We start from the raw sequence: 18,064 nt of genomic DNA, 5'->3' as shown, positions 1-18,064 counted from the left end.
TAGAAACATAAAAACACAATAAATACAACACACATAAGAAAAACAATAAAAAACAATATATCAAATAAAAAGATACAAAAGATAAAAGATATAAAAAGTAAAGTAAAAAGTGAAATGTGATGCTCGTGTGTGTTGATTGGTCTCCTCAGCTCTCGTCTGTCTTTCCTCCGCAGGAGTCCGGGGGACATTCAGGTGATGCAGCTCCCCCGCTCATCCCAGGGGAGGAGCCAGCGAATCACGAGTGGCCTGGGCTTCTGAACGCCCCCCCGCCACCACCGCCGCCGCCCCCGCCGACCGCCGCCCCCCCCCCCTCGCCCCCTCCATCTCTGATGGCTCTATGGGGCGTGGTCAGCCTCAGCCTTCACTGCTGGGTGTGTTTAGGGTCTGTCGCCACGGCAGCAGCGGCCGCACCCCCCAGCCTCCCCAATGAGAAGCCCGGGGGCCCCCTGGACTGGCTCCTGTCCGACAAGGGGCCCTTCCACCACTCCTCGGAGTACATCGACTTTGTGGAGAAGAACCGGCAAGGCTTCTCCACCAGGTACAAGATCTACAGGTGAGTCAGGAGGAAGAGGAGGAGTTCACCCCTGCTTCATCGTTACTGCCGTGTGAACATGTCACAACAATAATTATCCTCCATAATTCCATAAGTCACTTTCTTTGTGGGATCCACTCGCTGCTTCGGGGAGAAACACCTTTAAAGAGGTTTCTGAGGATTCAGCATCATTCTGTAAAGTGGAGGGAGAGAAACCCTGCGTGATGCTATTAATACTGCACACACAGGATATACACTGCATATATTCTGAACTGGTTCGTTAGAGGAAAAATATATAGGCTAGATTTAGAGAAGTGTTCTTCATAATTAATGTGGACCATGAATTCCAGCAGCTTCAAGGCCAGGCCCCACAAAAAACTCATACAAATCCTCACCTGACCCTTATTAAAGCTCTGCGGCGGGAATGATACAGCTCGCAGTGAAATGTGCTGCAGTTAATTCAGGTGGAGTCGAAAATTAAATGATAGAGATGAGGAAGGAGGTGTAGGTGAACTTTATTCTGCTCCGGCGGACTCGACCTGCGAGTGGACATCTGTTCGGTGGAGGAGGAGCAGGTTCGAGTCGAGGACAAGGTCACTCCGAGGTCGTGCTCCTCCTCATTACACACGTGGTGATGATGTCACGGCCGCGCTCACAGCTGCACGGGACATTTCTTTTTATTACTCGTACATTTGCCTTCTTTGTTATTGCGCCATCAAAATGATGTATGGGAGACAATGCAACACAACTGCATGTGTGATGTTAGTGCACTAGAGGAGGGAGGACGTGCTTTGTGAGTTCCCGGCTGCTCAGTAGGCAGACTGCAGGATTTGGCCGATGCTGTCGTGCAGGAAGGTTCCTCAGAGCCGGCGTTCACAGGGCGTCTGGCGCTCGCCTCCACGGAATCACAATGCGTGGCGTGCAGACGTGCTGCTGTCGCCCGGCCGAGCGTCCCGGTTCTGCCGCCGGGCGGGTCACCTGATCAGGTGCTGGAATGGAATATGTTAATCAGCGACTGGAAAATGAAGCAGATGATTTGTCACGGCTGCAGCAGCGGCGGCGTGCACCGAGGCGTCGGCATGTGAGCGGATCAGAGGAGCCGGGGTCGTGAATCACACCCGTCGACATTCAGGAGGACGACGTCCAGGCCTCGGGAAAAAAAAAAAAGACGGACAGGGTTCCTGACATCTATGGATTCGCATCCGGATGCTTTACGGCTTCACCGCTCGGCTGCCGTGTTAGAGAGGTTTAATATTTCCCTCCCTGGCAAAAGGCAGCGGCCCGTTTGGAGCCGAGCTGCAGGAGCGGCGAGATTAATAGTCTTATCATGTGGCCAAGTGATTAGTGAGCTCTTAGCACTTATTACTCTGCATTATCACAGAATCCCCTGAGAGGCTTCTGTCAGCTGCAAGGGTGCGTTTGAGGCCCTCTAGATTACCACAATGCGGCATTGATTAATCGTGATGATATTAAAAAGGAAAAAACTAACCTAAAAAGTAAATAGCCTGTAAATCTTCCCCAAATTGAATTCACTTGGATTCTGTCCCATTGGATGTTTTAAGATAAGAATCCAATAAAGACAAGAGGGACCCAGCTGTGGTTCAGCTTCTGTTGGAGCAGATCTCTAATGTCGTTATTTCAGTGCTGACGCCGCTGGGTTGAGATGTGGTGATCGTTTTTCAGAAACGCACATCTGGAGCTGGCTCGTAAAGAATTCAGCCCGCTTGTTTTATTGTGAAATTGCAATATTCTCTCCAGGGGGCGTGGCTTCGGAGCGACGCCCCCTGCTGTGTGTTGATATGGATCAGACGTCCTGAGAGTTTCCTCATCGAGGCCGAGCGCTCGCGTGCCAACTGGAAAATAACACAACGCTCCGTGGAGGTGACGCACAACCAGTCTGAACCCTTCTGCTCTGCGCTTCACCACAGGTTGAAAATACAGCGCAGCCAAAGGCTTATATAATATTTAGTAATAATTTTCTTTTGAATAATAACCAACCAAATCAAATTCAGGGTTCAGGGATGTCAACGCAATCAATTCAAACTTTAATTCAAACTTTAAACTTGAAGTGCTGATCTGCACTCGACTTTTTAACGATTGGGTCAATTTTTGTACTGGATTTGTGAATTATTTAATACAACACGTCCTCAAAGTGATTTTCCCATCAAATATCTTTCATAACAAAGTCGCTCAAGGTTAAAATGTGATTTAAAGTGTAAAAAGTAGATTCAGCCGATCGTCCCTGGATCGAGCAGCGCAACCAAAGGCTTCTATAATATTTAATTATAATTTAATTTGAATAATAACAAACCAAATCAAATACAGGGTTCTGGGATGTCGACGCAATCAAGTCAAACTTTAATTCAAACTTTAAACTTGAAATGAACCACTAGTGCTGATCTGCGATCGACTTTTTAACGATTGGGTCAATTTTCGTACTGGATTTGTGAATTATTTAATATAACACGTCCTCAAAGTGATTTTCCCAATAAAATATCTTTAATAGCAAAGTCGCTCAAGGTTCAAATGTGATTTAAAGTGTAAAAAGTAACAAAGAGTATGGATTTGTTTAAATAGATTCAGCTGATCGTCCCTGAATCAAACCTCCATATGAGAAAGCTGCTGGAGCGGCTTCTTCCACTCAAAGAGCTTTTCATCCATTCATATAGTTTATATACAGCTTCTCTATCACTACATCACATTCTGATGGCTTCAGTGTCACTTCAACAGGAACTGAAGGACCCAGGGATCGAACCTGTGACCTTGTGGGTAGTAGACGATCCGCTTTACCTCGACATCCACAACCAGAAATGCCTTATTTCTCATTTCCTTTTTTAATGTGGAAATGATTGAACATGTGGTGAAAATAAAACATAATCTAAAAATATTATTTACAAACTGATGAGGAAGAAAAATAATCAAACTCATTGAAACTATTTAATCTACATTTTCTAAAAGGGAGGGAAGATGTTTAATCTCTTCTTTTCCATAAATCGTGAATTAATAATTATCTTATACTTAATTCAGCTTTCTATATATCTATAAATGTGTTTTTTAACCTGTTCTCTATATTGATAAATACCAAAAGTAAGGCTAAATAGATAGTTATACATGTATACAAACTGAAATACCTGATAAACTCAGTAAAGTGACTGCAAACCACGGATTAGTGTTTCAAAAGGTGTAAATTACTGATATCTTTAATGAGTGTCTTCGGGACCCACCCTGTGAGTTCACCTCCATCAAAGGAGAAGCCGCTCGGCGTTTGATAGAAGATCCGCTTCAGACACAAGGAACAGCAGCAGATCTCTGAGATCCTCAGGGAGTCTGCAGCAGCCCAGAGGAGCGTGGAGGTTTTAGAGCAGATTCCCTCGGCGCTGCTCCTCATCACACTCTCACTGATGCTCCTCGTGTCCTCACCTGAAATCCCCCCCCAGGTCTCAGCAGCTCCACGTTGCTGCTTGTGGTGAACACCCTGATATACTCTAGATGCTTTCCCCCAGTCTTAATATCAAATATCACTTCTTTATTTTTTGGAAAGTCATAGGAGACACGACATTAGATATTCTACCCTGAGCGAGCTCTGCTAATTGTTCAGGTTTTTCCTTTGGTTCTCACTCGTGTTCAATTTGTTGGCGCTGCAGGCAACTGTCTCTCGTGGAGCCGCTTCGCAAAGAGTCGGATTCAGTTAAAGTGTAAAAAGTGGTGAAGATTCCACTGCAACAGAGGAACGACCAAAACAGCAACATGAAAGGATCCAACACTTAGCTCTCAACTGAAATATCTAAATAACTTCTGCACGGATGGACATAACATTTAGATCGGCCTGAATCCTGACTCTAAAACCAGCAGCGTTTTCGTTGTGTCAGCAGATTCTGAGCAGATGCATTTTCAGATGAAGTGAGACGCTCACGTCCTGACGTGTCCAGAAGATCCAAACGGCCGCAGCGATACATAAATCTCCAGCTTGTGTTTGCTGTAAATGATCATTTGTGACAAGTCCATGTCGGGTGGAGCGGCTCATCTCTCTCGCCCAGAACGCAGGGAGGCGGAGGAGGAGGGTGATTGAAAGTGACACCATTATTTTCTGGTCTGGTCTTGGTCCATGTGCAGACCAGACCTCAGCTAAATCCTCATAAACGCTCGATGACAGGAGAAGATGAATTTACCAGATTCAGCCGCGTGAGTTACAGTGTTGGAGCCGCCGCGGCAACGGTGTAGAAGTGAATGAAGAAAGAGTGTGTGTGCTTGTGTGTGTGTGTGTGTGTGTGTGTGTGTGTGTGTGTGTGTGTTTTGGATATGGGAGAGCATACCCATTGGTTCCAGTGCAAACACAATGTGGGCCTTCCGCTTCAGCCACCTGTCCACGGCGCACGTTGCCAAGGGAACGCTGCCACCTGCACCAGGGGGAGAGCAGGAGTGTTTACATGTATTTGGCCCCTTTTCTGAACATATTGCACTGGGATAATGTCTGTGATTATGATTTTATGGACCAAGAATTCATTCATTATGAATACAATTCAGCAGCGGAGAACTCGCTATGCCCATTAAATATTATTAAACTGCTTAAACCCGGTGAATAAATGTGAATATAAATGCAAATGAAGGAAGTTTTAAAAGCACAATAGCAGAGGAACTATTTCTTTCCTTAACTAAAGTACCTAAGTATCTTAAAATACACGAACCATAAATCACCTTAAATATTATCAGCTAAATAGCAGCACAATTTTAAAATAGTTTATTTTGCAGAAAATGGCTCATTTGACAAACTGAAGTAGCAGTTATGTATTTGAGGTGCAGCTCATGGTAACTACTTAATATTCAGTGGGGTAGGTTGAGACTCCCTCCCAGGGGTCACCAGATAAATCTACAGGTTATCAGATGATTAATGGAGCTGGAAAGTCATGAAAGAATAAGCTAAAGTTTTCCAGATTCCTCTGGACTTTGTAATAGTGGTAATTTCACCTTTTTTGGACCCAGACAGTTTCATTAGGAGGAGGAGAAATTATTCTTTGCAACTTTTATTTCAACAAGTAGAAGCATATTTTTCATTTGTTGAGGGCTCATCAGCCCAAAAGGTACAAAAACAGACTTAATCTAAAACTATTTAAATCATAATCACACTCTGCATCGTGTAAGTGCATAATGTTGGTTATAACTCAAAGTAACGGCTTTCAAATCAATACGCTGGGGAGAAAAAAAGGTTAACCAGATGTCGTCTAATTTGTCATGCAGTCGTAAAAAGTGATGTATGAATATTAGAAACCGTATTATTCTCCTGATCTTTTGTTATTTTTCTCCACCAGTGCATTTGCAGATAGCACGAAGCAGCTGAGAATAAAAAACCTCCTTCTCCTTCTGAGAAAAAAACTCAACAACTCGGCTCTGACAGAGTCAAACCGATGAGAGCGATGTGCCTCTTGCGACGAGTTGCAGTGAAATTGATAATAATAATGACTTAGCCGGTTGTCGGGGGGGGATTGCAGCCCCCCCCCTAATATCTGCTCCGTGGTGAAACCCATTTCATTTCCCCTCTCTCCCCTCAGGATGAACCATTTGGCCTACAGGGGGTTTAAGATAAGACCGGAGCCTAGCTTATCTCCGTCTACGATAACGGGAGAAACGAGACGACAGCGCGGGGATTTGAGAATACTCGTTCTATACCTGCTCCCCCCCCCCCGCTCCCCCTGTTTATTTTCCTCTGCTGCCACAGAACGTGCTGCGGCTCCGAGCTCCTGCTGCAGAGTGGAACTCGAGAGAGAGAGAGAGAGAGAGAGAGAGAGAGAGAGAGAAACGCGGCGTCCCATCTGAAGAGGTCATTTATTTGCGTGGCATGAAACGAGGTGAAGATTAATAGCGACACTAGACACATGTGAGCAACAGATTAGTCAAAGGCTTTGTCTGAATACTGCAGTGTCAGCAAAAAGGTCAACGGGCGCCACGTATCCATTTAGCATCGTTATGTTTACTTCCCGCTCTCGGCGCCGGCGGTTTCTGCTTAACGCCGTTTGCCTCGGCCTCCTGTCGCATCTGATGGAAAAGGAAGTGTGTGTGTGTGTGTGTGTGTTGTGGATCTCGGCTCGTTGTCTTCTTTTTCTTGGATTTGACTCTTTGAGCGAATCAAACATCTGGATTGTTTGAGCTTTCCTCATCACTCCTGGTTTAATGTGATGTATACCCTTTCAAAAGGCCAAACTCGGCCCATCCATCATCATGTGGCCAAGGTTGTTCAACCCGGTCTGATCACAACAGTCAGGCGAGAGAAGAGCAGCATCAGACTAAAGGGCCGACGCCGCTTCGCATTAACTCGCTGAACGTTTCTCGGCGTCTCCCACACGATGAGATCTGACACAAACATCCATCTGTCAATTCAACCGCATCATTCTATGTGACTCCTTCAAAGACAGATATATACTTTTTTAAATTATTCTCTGAAAAGCATCACTATGTAGTCCTTCAAATTAAAAAATTAAAAAAACGAGCGGAGCGCCGTCTCAGGAGACAGACGTCTCTTTGAGGAACTCGTCTTCCGACTCTTTCTTCTCACACAGGCGTGATTATGTGAGTAAATTGGTGGCAGAGCCAAGAGCCGAGCAAAAAAAAAATTGGCATCGCACTCCCCGAGACATTTCAAAGCAATCACAGCCGATGTGTTATAATTGCAGCTGTTGTTATATTTGTCTGCGACTTCATAACTGTCTCTTTCTAAATCCATCGCCGTGCAGATTTGTGATATAGAAGGAAAACGTGCTCCTGACACTCTGGCGTCCTATCAGAGAGGTTTCGGTTTTTAAAAACATCAAGAAGTCGTTGTGGGCTTCAGACAGAATCTTAATTTTTACAAGCACACATTTAATTAGTTCCAGTTCAGATAGGTTATTGCTCCGGAGGTGGCTTGTCTCGTTTCATGTTGTCTATATTTAATAATAACCTTTTCAAACATAAGCTTTAGCGAAGAGCCAATTACTCGACATGCAGGAAAACTAAACAACTACTTAGACTGAAATCCTGACAGCAAGGGTGACATCTCCTTTATACCTTTTAAATATGAAATATAGAACTCTTTAGAAACTATGTCGAAAAAATACAGCAAAAGACAAAATTTGCCAAATGGCTGAACCACTGAGTTTAAGGGCTTCTCACAAAGAGACAATAAGATAAACGGGTAAAACACAAATACTCCACAGTCTGTTAGCAGCAGTTATGATAGTTTCACTGAGGTTATGAAAATAGAACCATTTTAAAGAATCGATTTGGAGTCTCTGTTAATGTTTTTGACCTTGGTGAATTCTGAACAAAATATAGGTCTGAGAATGATAATAGCGCTCTTATTATATTTCATTTCCTACTAATAGCATCTGTACTTGTTTACGAATCTGAACTATTTCTCTTGCACATTAGATATTTGCGTTAAATGAGCAGCAGTGGAGATATATTAGAAAAAATGTCCGTTCGTCAATTTTCTTTGCCATGGCCATAGTCGGGTAATAGAGGCTAAGCAGAGTAGACCAGACCTCCATCTCCCCAGTAACGTCATCCTCCAGGTCAGATGAGATGTATCTACAGCCTGTTCTGGATCTGTAGTGAGATCAAACCAGTTGGGGAACGTATGATCTGCCTGAGTATTAATTAAACCCTGATCTTCCTCTGGATGTCCGAGCTCCTTAAACTTTCCATCGTCTGAGTCCAGCCACCCTGAGGAGGAACCTCATTGTCCACTTGAATCCAGGATATATAGGATATATATTCTCAACTTCCAAAAATGCACAACATAGGTGGGAGTAAATCGAAGGCTTGACCTTCCGGCTCAGCTCCCTCTTCGATACAAACGTCCATATTGTTGCTGCCGCTTCACCGATCCGTCCGTCAATCTCCGGCTCGGTGTAACAGTGTGTGTGAAGAAGACCTCGGACTTGGAGGTCTCGACTCTCCTTCCAGCCGCTTCACACTCGGCTGCAGACCCTCCTGGTGCCAAGCCAAGGTCACGACTTAATGGAGCCAACGGAGCAACATCATCTGCAAAAAGCAGGAAAGGCAACAGGACGCCCTCCTTCCCCTCGCTGCACTTTGAGATCCTGTCCATGAAAATCACAAACAGAATCGGCAAGAAGCCAACAGCGACTGGAAATCTTATAAACAATCCTTCAGCGAGCGCCGTGGCTCTCACACAGCTCGCTGAACATAAGGAGCAGATGGCTTCTATAAATAACCTCCATATCCCATACATCCAGCGTGCACCTGTTGCTAAGAATGGGAACAAGAACCACAGACAGGAAGTGTCCCAGTGACCCCTGAGGGACCTTTGGGAAAATTTGTGTTTTTGTTGATCATGAATCTTTGCCCCGAGGTGCTTTGCTCCAAAGTCCTAATATAACCATCCTGAGCTCAAACCTGTTGTTTGTTGTGCAAATTCCTGAGCAGCTCAGACGTCCTCGGACAGAGGAGCACGTTGCTCCAGGTCTCGTCGGGTGTTCTGCTCTCTATGGCTGCAAGTTATAAAGTCTCAGAAGGTGAAGAATTCCCCGGTGGTTTCCAGGGTCCAATCCAATACTTTGCTCACAGTCCTTTTTATCCTGGTCTCTCGTCTACAGCTGCTGGGGCTTGACACAAACTTATAATTGCCAATGAAAATTAGGGACTTGGACAATTAATGTGAAATTGAAAGATTTAGAAGAGGTGTTTCCTTGTAAACATATTTAACGTGATTAAAAGTTACATCGTAAGCAATGAAAGACTTTCTGCTCCACGCCGATTTTTTACCTTGTAAATAGCAGTGGTCAAAAATCTCACCACACGTTTTCTACGAATCCAAATTTACAATATGTGTGAGGATCTAACAACCTTTTTTTTTTACTGGAAGCCAGTCCAGAGAGAAAACCACAGACAAAACACAAATACAGGAATCTGTCAAGTGAAATAACCTAAAGGATTAGCGTGTCCGTGTGTTTTCAGGTCTTTAAACTCAAAGAGGAGCTCCAGATGTGGAATCCCTGAGCTCGGCGAACATTTCTCTGAACTTATTTTCTGTTAAAGCAAGTTTATTCTGCTGGAGTTTGGCCGTGAGTTCTTTTGATCCAGCAGGTGGGCGTCGGTCAGAGTCCAGCCGCTCGCTGCTCAGTCATCAGAAGAAAGCTTCTGGTCTCACCTGCTCAGGGCAAGTGGCAACGCTTCCATCAGAAATGAGTTCAAACTCTTTCAGAGGCACTGACACAGTCTGACATGGCAGCTTGTGTGTGTGTGTGTGTGTGTGTGTGTGTGTGTGTGTGTGTGTGTGTGTGTGTGACAGAAGTTGCTGATTAGTTTCATCCTTGTTTCCTTCGTGATTAACGTCTCACTCTTGAGGCTCGTTAGAAGCCATTCAGTCATTAGTGTCTCGTCAAAACTCAAATGACAAAATTAAATACTTCTCCTCCTTCTCCGTAACTTACACTGGCTTCATGTTCCAGTTTGCAGACAGAGTTGGTCCAACTCCTGCTGTCATTAATGCTAATTGATCAGAAAGTAATTGGGCAGGATTAATTAATTAAAGTATAAACCATCAATTTAATATCTATTCATTCCCACTATCTACACAGAGCAGGTAAAACACACAGCTGCTATGAAAAAAAACACATAAATATTTAAGATTTACAAAGAGGACACAGGATCTGATAAAATGGAGCACATCATAAAAACAAGTAAAAATAGATTCCCAACAGATTTTTAGGACAATTTAAATCAGGGTTCTGAGTTTGTAGAAGTAAGTTCCTCCCACAGAGGGAGTTCCACAGCAGCAGGACTCGAACTAAAAGTTTCTTTCATTTACAAACAACTGCAGGGACACAGGCAGCAGCTATATCCTCCTAGGGCACAAAGAAAGTGTAGTAGCAGGCCACAACCAGCAGGGGATCAATGAAGTGCAGGTCTACTATGGTTAAATATCTTCAGAAGTTTGGCAGAAGAGTTTTGGAACAAGGTGGAGATGAGATACAGATTTGTGGTTGTGCTCTGATGCAGAGATTCAATGTCAATGTTGATGTTGATGTTGCATGTGGATTGTCACCACAAATGTATTTACACTTGTGTTTTAATTGATTGCTTGACATTCACACCTGCACGGTCATGTGGTCTAACACTATCCAATGGCAATGGAATATATCAGGTGCAGTTGCTGTAATAGTCTTTAAGGTATTTATTCATATAATATGTAATATTATGTTATAATATTATTATATAATAAATAAATTTAATATATAATATTTGAATATTAAATACAGAACTTGAATCTAGCAAAACGCCAGCAGCAGAAACTGCAGTGAGCATCAGGTCTGAGAGTTATTTTACTAAAAAGCTGTTTCTTTCAGGCACAAAACTCCTGATGGAAACTTGTAAAACAATATATAATATTATTCATATGTGAAAGAGCACTTTTCTAAAATGTTCTTAAAACAGAGGAGGGTCATGTTGAAAAGCAGAACTGAGCCAGTTTAGAATTTGTGGCTCTGAAACAGATCCTTTAGAAATCATGTTGGGATATTATCTAATTGATAAGTGTATGAATGTAAAGTGAGTGTTTAACTCGTCTTATTGAACAAAGAAACTTGCATGAACTGTGATTTAAAAAGGAATCAGCACAGATGAGCAGCTTCAGGGTCGCAGGTGTAACACGGAGCCTGATATCATATTAATTATATTTGATGTAATGACTGAGAAACACACGTCACTGGATGCGTCTAAACGCCGGCGGCGAGGAATCGAGGTTTGACCACTGAGTTTATTGTTGAAATAAAACCTGGTGGCTGCTGCTCCTTATTAAATTTAAGAAATATGAACACCTCGCTTCTTTCACATTAAATAAAAAAGCCTTTATATCTCAGCGCACCTCTGCCTTCGGTGACTTATCTGACTCTGCAGAGCTTTTCAGATGCAATGCACACGTCTCCTCTGGAAAGTCAACGTGCGGCGTCTTGAATCTGAACTGTTTTCACCGAGTGTCAGACAAAGAAAACACGGCGTCGGCTGATTTCCATGCACGGAGCACGCCGCCTGTTGAAGTGAGTGTGGCGGCGCTGGAGAGAAGAGAGTGAACAAAAGCATCTGTGAAGGACACTTTGCATGGAAATCTCCCACTGAACAGCTTGAGCTTGAACTGGTGGTGGAATAACTCTGTATGCCGCGTGAGTCAAGGCGCCGGTGAATCCAGTGTCACCTCAGGAAGCGGCGTCTCGAGCAAAACGTCTTTTACAAAACACACGAGGAATAATGCAGGTCGGATGCCAGCTCGTCCTTTATTGATCTGACTTTTGTATCCATTGGTTCCTGGAGTTCGGCTGCAGTTCAGCTGCGTTTGACTCGTCTATTTATTTCCGTTAATAACATGTGCTGCGCTTCTTTTTTTCTTTACATGAAAGTAGAAAAGCACAGAAGCTTAAAAGCTGTACGACGGAGATACGGAGGAAGAAAAGTCTTTTTTTTTCTTTGCAGGATTCAAAGCTGTTATTCAAGTTCTTCCCTTTCCTGCTGTGAGGAACAGCAATGTCCTATCAGGGCTGATCACATGGGGACATGGTTTTCAATTCCACGTTTCACAACAGGAGCCGAGCTGGAAACCCACACACAGAAAACACCAGGTTTTGATGAGGAAGTAAATCTCGGCGTTTCGCAAAGTCCACAAACATCTGTCTCTTCTGTGTGGAATCGGCCATTTTAATGATGGGATCGCCCCCCCCCCCCGTGTGCACAACATGTCCTCCCACCCGACACGGCGTTGCAGCGGAGGGATAATGGCTCCACGGTGCTGACACAGCGCCCGGGAGACAGGTCTGGCTATATATGCGACACAGATTATAATCAATGAAGCACAAGGGATTCATATAAGCAGCACTCACAGCCGGGGTCAGGTCGTTTAGTTGTCTGAGGTCAGAAGAGGAAAAGGAAAATGCAACAAAAGCTCTCGGTCTTTTCTTCACCATTTGTTTCTCATTGTAAAAACAATATTCTGATTTCTCTCTTCATTTTTGACTTCATTCATTTCCATGTACATGAGGAAGCCATTGAGGGAAAGTATCTGTCGTCTGTGTCGTGTACGATACCTGCTTTTATTTTTCTGGATGTCTTTCCACCGTGTTTCTGTCTTTTTCTTCTTCTCTCTCACTCCATCAGTTCACTCTCACTTCAGCTCGCTCTCTATCAGCGGCGGTCCAGGGATTCCTTACATCGCAAAAAGCAGAGAGTGACATTGATTCAATTTATGTCTCTCGCTCTCTCGGAAGGATGTTTGATATGATATTGATATATATATAAAATTCAGAGAGGGTGAATTTGCCTCTTTAGACTCATGTGCTGTGAATTCAGTACGAAGGTGAAGGACATGAGGAAATTACTTTTTCTTTTTGAATAAAATGTACAAAGTCTGTATAATACATAATACAAATGTTTGGAATAATAATTCATCTTAAAATAGATCATTCAATTTCCCATTATTACAAATAACTTAAATTGTATTATCTTATGATCCTCTTGTTAACTGAATGCTCTGTTATAATGATGTATATTAACTAATCACCATATGTTGGTGCTCTGGTGTTTGTGTGCAGGGAGTTCGGGAGATGGAAGGTGAACAACCTGGCTGTAGAGAGGAGAGACTTCCTGGAGTCTGCCTTACCTCTGACGCCCGAGTTCATCAGGAACATCCGACTCCTGGGACGCCGGCCCACCACCCAGATGGTCACTGACAACCTGATCAGGAAGTACGGCACCCACTTCCTGTTGTCAGCTACACTGGGAGGTAAACCAGCATTGGACTATTATTTTATTACAGGGTTAAAAAGGCTAAAAGAGTCTGAAATTCAATCAAAAATGTACAATATTACGTGGTAGGTCTTCAATATGTTTTCATAGAGTCTTAATAATGTTGAAAATTAAATTAACTGCTCAGAAATTAGTTTTTGAAGAAAATGACGAACGTGCAACTGATACTGATCATCTTCAAACCCCCTGCTGTTAATTATCTAGTCTGCTCGGTTTAGCTGTTGGAGAAACTATGGATTCCTGCTGTTTCTGTCGTATCAATATAACAGCGTGGTGGTCTGAGGGTTATTCTGAACAACACTCTGTAACTTTTGAAAAGTTTAATAATCCTGGGACACCAAAATCCCTTCATATCAGTCTTACCTGACTTGATCACTGTCTTAAATTGAACTCTGATCGATTGTATTGCATACATTTGTTTATGCCGTCTTTTTACTGGCAATAATAAACACTCTTTCATTTCATAAATTGGGGAAATGACAACCTCATTATAGCTCAGTATGTCTCCAATTTGCAGCTACACTAGTGGCAGATTCTAAATCCATTGTATTTTTGGAACAACAGATCCCTGATTCCCCACAGACGCAGACACAAGAAGCCTTTTTTATTTATTTTTTGTCAATGAGCGACCGTCAGTTTTTCCAGGTGAAATAAAAACCGTTGCTGGCAGATTTAATCAACTGTAACCAGACGGATAATTAAGATGAATTCTGTGAGTTGGATGAAAACTCTCTCTCTCTCTCTCTCTTTCTCTCTCTCTCTCTCTCTCGCTCTCTCTCTCGCTCGCTGCTTGATTTTTAAACATTTCAATGAACTCGACAGAAAATGAGAATTCAGCAAAATAGGTCTTCATGCATGATGATCTTGCAGTGATGATAAAACTAAAGAGTCTCAGGTGATGTCGTACGATTAACTTTAAAATTAAGAAGCAGGTTCATCCTTAGAGCTCCTTCTGCCAGATATAGTGTTTTCGACCATTAGAAGGAAAACACGTCCTCAGGAATCACTTCTCCCCGATGACTTCAGGAAAGTCCACACTTTGTGTTGATGAAAGCTTTTAGAATCTTCTCTTCCCGGCGCCGCATCTGGGAAAAACAGATGGACGTGGCGCAGGAACTCGGTCATAGTAAGTAGCTGCAGAACCGACTGCAGCAGAATAATACGCCACCGGCGGCACAGAGATCCCTCTTCGGAGATGTATGAGTACATGCAAATGGCTGTGTACTGTAAACACACGGCTCCCACCACCAATCACAGTAACCCAGTTCTCCGTGTTTCTGCAGCGTGATGAATGGACGAGCGCTAATGGTCGTCTGAGCGGAGAGAAAGAAATAAACTCATTTAAGAAGCCGGAGAGGCCCAGAGCAGATTTTTTCTCTCTCAAAGAGCAACGCTTGCCAATTACCTCAGACCTGACTCCTTGGTTAGGAAAGGTTTAGTGTGAGTGGATGCATATAATACAACCCCCCGCCCCCCCCCCCCCCCGGCTGCAGCCCTGCACGCTGGCTCCCGGCCACTTAGCCGCACAAACAGGAGAATGAGGAGTTTGTCTTGGGCTGAAGCCAGAGATGTGCCTGCGTGCTTCTGAATGGATTGCCTGCGTGTTCAGAAACAACTGGAGTTAATGTAATTAATAAATAGATTGTGATATTAAGAGGAGGCCGCCCCTTCAGCAGCCGGGGGAAGAAAGAGAGAGAGTCGGCAGAAAAATGTCCCTGAAGCATTAACGCTGCGTTAGGATGAGAAACGGGATGTGCACTCAGAGCAAAGTGTGTGTGTGCTGCACCGAGACCCCGGCTCTTATGAGGGGCTGATAGCTGTGATCAGAGGCGGCTGATAAGGGGGGGGGGGGTGGTGTCCTGACTGAGGTCAAATATCTTTGTGCTTCACAGGAAAAAGCTCCGGCTGAGCTGCCGAGCAGGTGGCAGGTTTTTAAAAAAACACGGAAATGAGCTAAATTGTAGTGAAATTGGGAGAAAATGAGCAACGTGCCGGGTTGAAACGTTTTCCAGATGCAAATTCAGGCCCGGGAAATCTGAGTTAAAGAGTTCTGACAGAATTTAACACCCGATAGGGTGTTAAATTCTGGGAATTTGCATTGTGGGAAGTGCATTGTTTGAAACACCTCAGCAACGAGTGCTTAGAAGCAAAGATACAGACAAACACCGAAAGTCACTCAAGATGTTCACGCTTTGATTTCCTGTCAGAGTCGTGCAGCTCAGCGCTTCACTGAGTTTATTCTCCAAAGCCCTTTAATGGCAGCAGGTGATGTGACCACACCCCCTTTCTCCCCCCCGTGCAGGAGAGGAGGCCTTGACGATCTTCGTGGACAAGAGGAAGCTCAGTAAGAAAGCGGAGGTGAGCGATTACTCGGGCAACTCCTCCGCCGTGACGCTGGAGGCTCTGCACCAGCTGGCCGCCTCCTACTTCATCGACCGGGAGAGCACGCTGCGCAAGCTGCACCACATCCAGATCGCCTCCACCGCCATCAAGGTAACGCCTCCGTTCCCGAGACGCGACGAATTATATGAAGACTCTGTTGACTGTTGATTCTCCGTGATTCATCAATCTCGTCAAACTCACTTCATCCCAGCAAATGAAAACCAGATGGTGTAAAGCAGGAAGGTTTATCCTCCTGACAGATGTGTGTCTCCATCTTTCATATGAAGTCATCCTCTACTTCTGTTGTAAACTTTTTAACTGGTTATAAAACAATCTCGTTTTAATATCGTTGCCTCTTTATGACCCACAACAGCCAAGGAGACGACCAGGGAGTAAATTCTCATTGTCTGTTGGTCAGTACTAAAACCATTATCCTGCGTTGCTAAGCTACGCACTTTGCAAATTATAATATTGAGCTAATAACAGGGCAGAGTCACATCATTAGTCCTCATGAGGCAGGCTGATCTCCAGTAAGCAGAGAGGAGAAGAAACAGCAAATCACTTTGAAAGATCAGCGGCTACTCAGGAAAATAAGCAAAGAAGTTGATTAAGGCAAAGTTGGGACGTGAGTAGAGCCGATCAAACAGTGTTAGTCCAAATAAATCAAGTATTTTATGAATAATATTAACAAAGGTCTGGAATATCACATTCATATGTCTCCCCTCCCTTTACATATCACTGGCTTTGAGAGTAAACATGACATTGACAGTAATGCTTCATGATTTGTTGGGTTTTAATATTCATTCAGATTTACCTCAGTACCAAGAGAAGCTTCTTCAGAAACCCCTTCGCTGAATTAAATATGAATTACCTTTGGGAGAAGTGATTTGAGTTTCTGTCCCATAGTTTCTTATCTTCTATTTATGAAGAAATATTGAAATACTGTCACAATAAGGTAAGATAAGACAGATAATCCTTTAGTGGGGAGATGTGGAACCTGACAGCAGCGAGAGTCAGAAATAGACATCAGCAAAGTAAAGTCATAATAAGAAGCATACTTATAAATGTGGGAGAACACATGTGCAGTGAAATGGATTATATATTGACATTGAGTTTCACTCACAGAAATGAAGATGGCACAGATAATAAGTGCAAAACCTGAGTTATGCAGCATATAGTATAAAATAGTAGAATAGATCTGTAACCATGAAATATGCAATACTTTCCATTATTCACCTTGATAGTGAGAGACCATGGTAAAGACAGTATTTAATGATGATATCTGCAGATCCAGGATTCACGACCAATGTACTGTTGTTTTGTGGCAATACAAATTTAAGAAGGTGCTAAGTTGAGAAATCATGCAAATATTGAAACTTACAAAATATACAGTCATGATATTTCAGAGGGAAAGTGATAAAACAAACAGCTGAGAATTAAGCGACTTGTGAAGAAAGTGTGAAATTGTGTAAACACGTTGTTATAAATCCTTTTATAGAAAAACACTTTAATAGATTTTAATTGTAATTTAAACTTGCACCATGTGCATTTATGTGTTATAACAACTGTCAACACTGTCCTTGTAATAATAAAATCATACGACGATGCTTTTCATCCGCCTGTGTGTGGTGAGATATGATCTCCAGCTCCAGGAAGCACACGGAGTTTAGGGTGAAGTGAAAAGGGAAGATGAATGAATCGGGTGAAACTCGGCTCAGGTCTCAGGTCTGTGCCGCCGGCTGTCGCCTGCAGGTTGCACGGGGTTAACGAGGTGAGGGGGGGGGGAGAAGATGACCCTCCTCCACACCTCCTTCTCTCATTCCTCCGTACAGTCGACTCCTGATGTGCACTGACTTCTTCTTCCACTGCGGCAGAACATGAATCAGACTCCCTGTACTTATCATCAAAGCTCTGTCCTCTCACTGCTGTGCATTGTGTGCAGGGTGGGAGGAGGGGGGGCGGGGGGGGGGGGTGGTCGTTCGCAGCTGAGGTGCAGAGGCTGATGCTTTTGTCTGTTTCATTTCTTGGGAATTAGAGGGTTTTTCTTTTTGTAGCCACAGAAAAGAAAAAGCGAGGAGGAGGAAAGAGAAAAAGGGTTTTTCATGCTCCGAAGAGAGGAGAGAGGAGAGAGGAGAGGAGGGAGGAGAAGAGAGGAGAGAGGAGAGATGGAGAGGAGGTGAGTAGGAGGTGAGTAGGAGATGAGGAGAGAGGAGAGGAGGAGAGAGGAGTGAGGAGGGAGGAGAGAGGAGAGAGGAGAGAGGAGAGAGGAGAGAGGAGAGAGGAGAGAGGAGAGAGGAGGGAGGAGGGAGGAGAGAGGAGAAAGGAAAGAGGAGAGAGGACAGAGGAGAGGAGAGGGGAGAG

General features: G+C 43.8%; 1 protein-coding gene across 1 annotated transcript in view; it reads left to right on the top strand.

Annotated features, from left to right (window-relative positions):
- The first annotated feature begins 314 nt into the window (after nucleotides 1-314).
- Nucleotides 315-18,064, top strand: part of brinp3a.2 (bone morphogenetic protein/retinoic acid inducible neural-specific 3a, tandem duplicate 2) — a 32,289-nt gene continuing 14,539 nt past the window's right edge. The window contains exons 1-3 of the mRNA XM_061078533.1: nucleotides 315-553; nucleotides 13,108-13,298; nucleotides 15,624-15,814. Of these exons, the coding sequence (XP_060934516.1) occupies nucleotides 330-553; nucleotides 13,108-13,298; nucleotides 15,624-15,814 (606 nt within the window). The 5' untranslated portion in view covers nucleotides 315-329. The remainder of the gene's footprint in view (nucleotides 554-13,107; nucleotides 13,299-15,623; nucleotides 15,815-18,064) is intronic.

Source organism: Limanda limanda, chromosome 9 (assembly GCF_963576545.1).
Source record: "Limanda limanda chromosome 9, fLimLim1.1, whole genome shotgun sequence".
NCBI lineage: Eukaryota > Metazoa > Chordata > Actinopteri > Pleuronectiformes > Pleuronectidae > Limanda > Limanda limanda.
The sequence above is the reverse complement of the archived record's forward strand: the minus strand, read 5'-3'. Positions and strand labels throughout refer to the sequence as shown.